Source organism: Chrysochloris asiatica, unplaced genomic scaffold (assembly GCF_000296735.1).
Source record: "Chrysochloris asiatica unplaced genomic scaffold, ChrAsi1.0 scaffold00072, whole genome shotgun sequence".
NCBI lineage: Eukaryota > Metazoa > Chordata > Mammalia > Afrosoricida > Chrysochloridae > Chrysochloris > Chrysochloris asiatica.
This window is the reverse complement of record NW_006408590.1, coordinates 13,193,109-13,202,723: the sequence shown is the minus strand read 5'-3', so window position 1 is coordinate 13,202,723 and position 9,615 is coordinate 13,193,109. Positions and strand designations below refer to the sequence as shown.

The 9,615-nt window shown below is 43.3% G+C and overlaps 1 protein-coding gene across 1 annotated transcript in view; it reads left to right on the top strand.

The window, feature by feature from the left end:
• Positions 1-5,535: 5,535 nt before the first annotated feature.
• COMMD9 (COMM domain containing 9) overlaps positions 5,536-9,615 on the top strand; it is a 28,193-nt gene continuing 24,113 nt past the window's right edge. The window contains exon 1 of the mRNA XM_006864897.1: positions 5,536-5,589. Coding sequence (XP_006864959.1) covers positions 5,539-5,589 — 51 coding nt within the window. The 5' untranslated portion in view covers positions 5,536-5,538. The remainder of the gene's footprint in view (positions 5,590-9,615) is intronic.

The following is a 9,615-nucleotide window of genomic DNA, read 5'->3' as shown; positions in this document are numbered from 1 at the left end:
TCTAGGAAAATTCACAGCTGTCGAAAATGAAACAGAACTTATAAACATCGATCTCCGAGGCATTAGTGAGCTAAGATGGACTGGTATTGGCCATTTTGAATCTGATGACCACATGGTTTACTATGACAGGAACAGCAAATTGAAGAGTAATGGTGTCACATTCATCATCAAAAAGAACATTTCAACATCAGTCTTGAAGTATAATGCTGTCTGTGGTAGGTTAATATCCATAAGCTGTCTTTTTGGGTTGCGCCTCAATACCTCTTGATTGCATGCTTTTATCAGTTTCAGACTGAAGAAGTTGACAGAATTCTACAATTTCATCATCACTGGCTTTAGTGGTTGGTGTGTAAATTTGAATAATAGTGGTATTAACTGGGCTTCCTTGTTGTTGTTGTTAAGTGCTGTTGAAACAGTTCAGACCCATAGCGACCCTGTACAGGGTTTCTGAGGAACAGCTGGTGAGCTTGAACTACCGACCTTGTGGTTCAAACTGACTTTGCAGTCTAGCACATTAACCCACAGTACCACTCTAGGGCTCCAGATCTTCCTTGCAGATGTATGTTATATTATCCTATCACAGACAGCATTGTTCTTCAAGACAAATTCATGATATGTTCTTTTTTAAGGATGAATATGACACCGTTCCTCTTCAATTTGTCATTCCCGGCATAGTAAACCATGTGGTTGTCAGATTTAGAATGGCCAATACCGGTCCATCTCAGCTCACTAATGCCTAGGATATCAATGTTTTTGTGTTCCATTTCATTTTTGACAATCTCCAATTTTCCTAGATTCATACTTTGTACATTCCTTGTTCCAGTGATTAATGGGTGTTTACAGCTGCTTCTCTTTATTTTGAGCTGTGCCCCATCAGCACATGGAAGTCCTGAAGGCTTTACTCTATTCGTGTCATCACTGTCAACTCTACTTTGAGGAGGTATTCTTCCTCAGTTATATTTTGAGTGCCTTCCAACCTGAAGGGCTCATCTTCTGGCACTAAGTTTGACAATATTCTCATGCTCCTCATCGTGTTTCAGTATTCAATATTCTGGTACTGATGGTGTTCCACTGATATTCACAAGGTTTTCAGTGACGAAATATTCATAAGTAATCCATCTCTCCCTCTTCCTAGTCTGTATTCATCTGGAAGCTCATCTGAAACCTCTTCACTATGGGTGACCTTGCTGGTATTTAAAATGCCTATGGCATAGCTTCCAGAATCATAGGAACACACAAACCTCACAGTACAACAAACTAAAAGAAGCTAGATTATATGAAGAAGAACATGGCACCAGGATTAAAGGAAAACTCATTAACAACCTGCAATATGCAGATGACACAACCTTGTTTGCTAAAAGAGAAGAGGACTTTCAATTCTTACTGATGAAGATCATAGATCACAGCCTTCCGTATAGGTTGCACCTCAATATACAAAAACAAAAATCCTCACCACTGGATCAATAAATAACATCATGATAAATGGAGAAAAGATCCACATTGTTAAAGACTTCATCTTGCTTGGATCCACTAGCGACACTCAGGAAGCAGCACTCAAGAAATTAAACGATGTGTTGCATTAGGCAAATCTGCAGCACAAGACCTCTGTAAAATGTTCAAGAGTAAAGATGTCAGTTTAGGACAAAGGTGCACCTGACCCAAGCCATGGTATTTTCAATAGCCTCATATGCATTTAAAAGTTGAACAATGAATAAGAAAGACTGCAGAAGAATTGATACATTGAATTATGGTGTTGGAGAAGAATGTTTAAAGTACCATTTACTGCTTGAAGAACAAACAAACCTGTGTTGGAAGAAGTACAGTCAGAGGGCTCCTTAAAGACCAGGATGGCCAGACTTCATTCCTCACACTTTGGACACGTTGTCAGGGGGTAGCAGTCCCTGGAGAAAGACAACATGTTAGGTGAAATGGAGGATCAGTGAAAAAGAGGAAGATCCCCAATAAGATAGGCTGGCAAAGTGGCAGCAGAAATGGGCTCAAGCTTAACAACAATTGTGAGGATGCCGCAGGACCGGGCAGTGTTTCCTTCTGTTGTGCATAAGGTTGTGATGAGTCAGAACTGACTAGATGGCACCTAACAACAGCAACAAGGTATTCAAGCACCAAACAGAAGAAGCATGAGTTTCAAGTTAAGGAAGACAAGGTCCCTAACAGCACAGACTCCGGAGTAGGACTTCCCCAGTGAGAATCTAAACTTTGTCACTTATTAGCCATGTGACATTTGTTGTTGTTAAGTGCCATCGAGTTGGTTCCAAATCATAGCAACCCTGAATAGGATTTCCAAGGAGCAGCTGATAGGTCTCAACTGCTGACCTTGTGGTTCACAGCCCAGCGCTGATCCACAGCACCACACCATTATGAAAGTTAATTCACCACTCTATGTCTCAGTTTCTCCACCTACAAAATCAAATAATAAAAGTTCTATGTATTTCTATCACGTAGAACGGTTATGAGAAGTAAATAAATCAGGAAGTTTAAGAGGCTTAGCAGAATCTGGCATATAGCATATGCTATGTACGAGTTTATTGAATGAATGAAAGGAAGCAGAGATTCATATACACAGAATTGGAAAGAAATCAAATCAGCCAGGCAGTGGGTCCAAGTTGCAGGAATGAACTCTGACATTCTGTTCTGTCCTATGACATGAAAATATTTATAGTTTAGGAATTGCTGGAAGCTCCCAGATTGTCACTGACATACCTCAAAATACAACATAGCAGTGACCCTCTGGGCAGACCCACCAAAGTGGGATGACATGATTGTAGACCTGCTCAGGTGCCTGCCCCACCACCATGTTAGAACTGACTGGAGCCCAGGGGATCCCCTCATCCCACACCTGCCCAAAAGGACAAGTGGAGCCGAGCATCCTCCCAAGAAGACAGCACCTGTCACTCAGCTGTGCTCTCTAAGGGAGGTATGATCAGCACTAAAACCGAGGCTCGGAAATATTGAAGAATATGCTCAAGGTGTGGAGCTGGAATTCAAACGTAGGTTGAATTGTAGAGCCCCTATGTTTCCTGGTCCCTTGTATTTTCTTGCTGTGTAACAAATTACCTCAAAACTTAGTTGCTTAAAACAACAAAAACTTATCATCTAACATCATGATTGAAGGGCAGACACCTGGAAATGGCTTAGCTGGCGGCTCTGGCTAAGAGAAGCCCTCATGAAGTTGCAGCTGGATGGCTGCTGTCTTCTCAAAGCTTCTGGAGAGCCTGTCGTGCGTGATGAGCCTATCGTGATGAGCTTGCTGGCGCCTGGCTGCAGGCTTCCGTTCCTGGTCACAGGAGCCTTACTGTGGTGACTTACTTCCCTGACAGCAAGAGAGAGAGAGAGAGAGAGAGACATGGTAGACAAGAGAGTGTACAAGACAGGTGCCTGCCACAGCCTTTTGGAACCTAATCTTGGAAGTGATATACACACTCAGCCTGCTATTTGCTCTTGGACCACAGTGTGGGAGGGGCTACACAAGATGTGAATACTAGCAAGTAGGAGTATCTTTCAGGGCTGCCTTGGAGACTGCCTACCACCCTTCAGCTTGGCAGTTCAAACCCACCAGCCACTCCTCAGAAACCCTATACAGGGTCACTAAGAGTCAAAACTGACTTAGTCAGAACATCTGTAGGGCCACAAGCTAAGCCTCTAAAATGGCTATGCCAAGGTAACCTCAAACCTTATTTACTGTCACTTCCTCCTGCTCCTGCTAACTAGGAAGTAGACAGCCCCCTCCTCCTTATGAGTATACGAGCAGTCTCATTCTCCTCCTTTAGTTATGCATATGCTAGGATGAGGAGGCCAACTGCTGGAAACAGCCCCTTCCTAGAGAGCAGACAGAAAAATTCTTTGCACCTTGTGATTTTCCTACCTCTCCTGGTGTTCCATATCATCCCTAACTGCCCTTATGTGTGTGAAGCTTGTATACCCTATGATATAAAAAGACCCTAGCCCACACCCCTTGAACCAAAAAACTTCACTATCCAGCCAGCTGCCACTAAACACAGATGTGTCTCACCCTTTGTGGGTAAATGCACTTTTTGGTAAACCATCTCTTTTATTTTATTTTCCGTAATAAACTTATGTCTCTTGGGTTGAGTTTTGGTCATTTTATGAGTCGCTTGGCATCTGTGTACTCAGAAGGCTTTTCCTTTCTGGGCCTGAACTCCAACAACATCCCTGAAGAAAAGTTAGAAAAAATGAGCCTTGGTCTACTCTGGCTGCTTTTGTTGTTGTTGTTTGGATATTTATTTAACAAACCTAAGCCATGGGAGAAAAAGAGGAAGACCCCCAACGAGATGAACTGGCACAGTGGTGGAAGCAATGGGCTCAGAGTGGCCACCCTTGTGAAGTTTGTCTAGGACCAGGTAGTGTTTCCTTCTGTTGTACATAGTAGGGTCGCTATGAGGCGATACCGCCTCAAATGCACCTAACAACAGCAACAGCAAAGGGATTGGACTGGGCCCTCTTAATACTGAAAGTCTTTAGTCTAAAGTTCAGTGAGTTGTGGCAGAGGGCAAGAATAGGGCTGTTGGAGAAGGGAAAGGCTGGGATCACATGACAACGTTGTTAACATTCTTCTACAGTCTGGGTAGAGGATCGCCCTCCTGGGCCTAGGAAACAACCCCTCAGAAAATGGAGGTACAGGAAAATGAGGCGAGAGAGAACAAATGTCCTCAGCTGCCTGGAATTTCATAATTAGGTATTCTTTCCTTAACTTGACTTTCTCAGTATTTGTTTTTGAGCCAGATTTCAGCAAGGAAACGAAGGTGGGGAATGAAAGAAGAGTCAACTATAAAGGAAGTTCAAGGCTGAAAAGCTGGGACTGATTAGGGTGGTTCCTTCAATGCCAGATTTGCCATTTTGATCTGTTTTGAGGTAGGGCCTATGTTGTTGGTGTTTGTTGTTAAGTGAGTCGGTTCCAACTCAAAGCGACCCTGTATAGGGTTTCCGAGGAGCAGCTGTTCAAACCAACCTTGCGGCCCAGTGCTTATTCTACAGCACCACACCAGACGGTCTAGGAGCCCGGTGCAAATCCCAGCAGCCTGTGCTGCCCATTCACAAACAAACATTACATACTTTATAAGATCTGCTGTTATAGTGAAGTACCATCGAGTCGGTTCCCACCCACAGAGACCCTGTATACGGTTTCCGAATAACAGCTGGTGAGCTTGAACCGCCGACCTTGTGGTTCAAATGACTTTGCAGAACAGAGCATTAATCCACAGCGCCACACCAGGACTCCATATAAGGCTTGAGTAAAGGGAAATCCAGAGTTTCTCTCCCTTCCTCTGTCAAGTTCCACCCCTGAAAATCTTTCTCCGCCCGCGTCCCTCAATCCCGCAATCCTAGAGTTTCCAGCTGAGCTAACGGGTCGCGGTGTGTTTCTGGGTAGTTTCCACGCCCGCAAGGCCGCTACCCGACCAAGTCCCACCTCCTGAAGGACTACAGTCCCCAAAATGCCCCGCGGCGGCAACAAGAGACACATGACTGCCCTCCCGAGTACGACGTCACGTGACTAGAAAAATGGCTGTGGTGACACTCGAGCAGTTTGATGCTCTCCAAATCCTGCTCAAGGTAAATCAGAAGGGTGTGGGCAGCGTGGGGGCGTACCTTTGTCTCCGAGACTTTAGAAGGAGCTGGAATTGGGAACAAAGAAACCCTGATGGGAAACCACAATTCTACCACTACCTCTCAGTGCGATCCTGGGCAAGTCGTTGCGCCTTTCTGAACTTTTTAAAGGAGTAGCATCGTGGTGGGGAGTCCTGGTGTGGCGCTGTGGCTTAATGCGCCAGACTGCAAAGCCGTTTGAACTGTAAGGTCGGCAGTTCAAGCTCACCAGCTGCTCCTCCGAAACCCTATACAGGGTCGCTATGGGTCGGAACCGACAGGACGCCACTTAACAACAACAACAGTCGTGGTGGGGAACAGATGAGATAACGGACGTACAGGATCTGCACAAATGCCCCCTACTAGTAGTCTTTGGGCTGGCTTTCAGGATTGGTGCTTTGAGGTGGGATTTTCCAGTTCAGCCCTTCTGTGTTCCAATGTGAGAAATTCTCTCCTTCAAGGGAGGTGTGCGTTCGTTTTGAGTGCCGGGTTTTCTGTGCTGGTCTGTGTAAGGGCCAAAATACTCTCATGGTAATCGTTTAGGAAGCTATGAAGTTAAAGGGACATACTTCGAGAATTTTGTAATGATCAAATGAAATAATGGATTGGAATTGCTTAATGCCGGACTTGTTAGAAGGGATGGCTTATTTAACTTAATAGAAGTTGTCACTTGTTAAGAGCGACCTAGCAGAAAGCCTCATCTTTCTCCCACAGGGCAGCTAGGCGGCTAGAACTGTCGACCTTATGGTTCGTAGTCCAGTGCTTGCTTATCCACACGCTGGCACTGACCCCACTCTTTGTTTGTTGTCTGGCTGTCTGTTCACCCGAGTTTAAGATTCATTTGTTGAAAAGGCTGTTTTTCATTGATGAAGTGCTGTTGCACTTTTGTCAAGAGTTAGTTTAGCATATTTGTGTGGTCAATTTCTAGGTTCTCTATTCTGTTTCACTGATCTTCGTATCTATCCCTTGGCTAATACCACACAGACTAAATATATAATAAGTCTGAAATCGCATAGACTGATTCTTCCCCCTTTATTTCAAGATTGTCTTAACTATTCTATTCCCTTTGCCTGTCCATAATTTTTTTTTAGAAAGAGCTTATGTAAATCTACAAAAAAGAGCTTGCTAATATTTTGATAGAATTTGCGTGAAACATGTGTAAATTAGGGGAGAATTGATGTCTGCAGTATGCTAAATTCAGTCCCTGATTATAGTGTTCTCTTCATTTACTTGTTGTTGTTAAGTACCGTGGAGTCGGTTCCGACTCATAGTGACCCTGCTATAAATCTTTATGGGAGCAGAACACCTCATCTTTCTCCCGCGGAATTGCTGGTAGTTTCGAAATGCCTGACCTTGAGGTTGGCAGCCCAACTCAAAACTAATGGCTTTGATCTCTACTGTGTAGTTTTTAGCATACAAGTCCTGTACGAGTCGATTCCAACCCATAGTGACCCTGTATAGGGTTTCCCAGGAGCAACTGATGAGCTTGAACCACTCTCAATAGGTCACAGGATACAAGATGTATCCATATATATGTATGTATATACACACACATACATACACACACATATATATGGATACATCTTGTATCCTGTGATCCTGTGACCTACTGAGGGGTTTTTTAAAATGCATGTCTTGATATTTTGGTGTTTTCTGCATCAATAATCATGCCATCTGAAAATAGAGACCATTTTTATTTCATCCTTTTTGATCTTCCATGCATTTTATTTCCTTGTTTGTTTGTTTGTTTTGCCTTATATCAGTGGCTGGAAATTCCAGTACTATGTTGAGTAACAGTAGAGAGAGGCCCGCATTCTTGCTTTGCTTCCTTTGTTCCTGTTTTTAAGGGGAAAGCATTCAGTCTTTTACCATTAAGTGTAAAAATAGCTGTTGGCTTTTTGTAAATCCTCTTTATCGAGTTCTGTCAGTTTTTACTTTATTTTACAGCTCTGTGGTTTGATGCATAACATTTATGGTGTCTTCTTATTGGACTGATCCCTATAGTAGTATATAATGTTCCTTTCCACTGCTGGTCATTTTCTTTGCTGTGAATTCTATTATATCTGATACTGATTTTATCTGATATCCAGCTTTATCTGATTATCTTTCCTTTTACAAATGCTTGCAAGGTATATCTTTGTCCCTCCTTTTTCTTTCAACTTGGCTATGTATTGCTATGTTTAAAGTGAGTTTCTTGTAGGCAGTATTTAGTTGGGGCATGTTTTTTATTGCACTCCACCAGTCTCTGTCTTTTCATTGATTCTCTGTAGAGCCTTTACATTAATGTAATTAATGATGTCAAGGCTTTGGTTTTCCAATTTGCTCTTTTTTTTCTGTTCTTTAGATTTTGTTTTTTTCTTTTTCTGCTTTCTTATGGATTACTCATATTTTAAAATTCAATTTTGATTGGGCTGCGAACCTCAAGGTCAGCAGTTCCAAACTACTAGCTGTATCATGAGAGAAAGATGAGGCGTTATGCTCTTGTAAAGATTTATAGCCTCAGAAACCCTGGACAGGGTCGCTATGAGTCGAAACCGACTCTACGGCACACAGCCACCACCATAGTGTTTTTTGTAGTCCTGGTGTGGCTCTGTAGGATAAGCACTAGACTGCAAGGTCAGTTTGAAACAGTCACTCCTCAGAAACCCTACACAGGGTCACTATGAGTGGGAAGTGACTTGTCGGCACTTAACAACAAATAGTGGGGTTTTTTTCATGTATTATTTTAGCATTTTTGGTGATTGGTCTTGTCACTACCACACTGTGTGTGTATATATATACATATTTTTTGACACAGTCTGCTGATGTCATTTTTCCATTCGCGTGAAGTATAGAAAGCTTACTTCTTTTTACACCCTTCATCTCATTTATAATTGTGGTAAATTGTTCTTTGGCTTACATTTATAACCACATGGGTGTTAGAATTTTTTCTGCAATCTTCAAACATAATTTAGAACACTCAAGATAAGAAGGAAAGCCTGTTAGGTTGCTGTTGTCAGGTGCCATCGAGTCAGTGCTGACTCATAGTGACCTCATGCACAACAGAACCAAACACTGCCTGGTCCTGCCTCAGCCTCACAATCTTTGCTACACCTGAGCCCATTGCTCCTGCCACTGTGCGAGTCCACCTCGTTGGGGTTCTTCCTCTTTTTCTCCGATCGTCCACTTTACCAAAAGCCTATTATATGTACCCATATTTTTACTTACTTTGTGTAAGTGTAGCCTGGAGACAGCATCTGACCTCCTCTGATAACACAAGGGGAAAGGAGAATTAAAGTCACCATCAGTCCAAGGCAAATTCCTATGAGGTGGAGTCAGATATGCCTACACCCTCCAACCTTCCTTCCCGATTCTAACACCATAAACTGCCCGTCCTAAGGCGCTCTCTAGTTCTCTACTGGGTTCGGTTATGGACACCTGGAACCCATAGACCATATTCACGTTTATGGGCTTTATTAGGGAAATAACTGGTAACAGATTCAGGATCAGAAATACTCAGAATACAGTTGTTGGATGAGGACAGCTTCTTCCCAGCCCTGTGTGCAGGCAGGCCTCTCTCTGGTCCTTGGCCTTTTAGCCATGTGGCTCCTTAGCCTCCTACCCTGTTCAGTCAAGTGTTACAAAATGGATTTAGCTCTGTCAATAAATGCCCCAGAAACATTCCACTCCACCATTAGCCTCAGCTCGAAGGTGCTCGGCTCTAGCTTCAGGGGTCAGCAAACCTAGCTTCCCAGAAAATGCCCAGGGTGTACCCTCTTCCACAAGAATCCTCCTGCTCTAGCTTCTGCTGCTGCCATGTGCCTGTCGCATCTCTGCCATGTCTCTTATTATTTCTGGTGTCACAGCTCTCTGTCCCTTAGATGGAGGAGGATCAGTGCACATGGATCTTGGGCTCCAAAGAACACGCTCCTCTCCTTGCTCTTGTCTCTCTCTCACTCTTTTTTTTTTTTTAATGTTTTATTGTGAATTATGTGATGATTTACATGGGAGAAC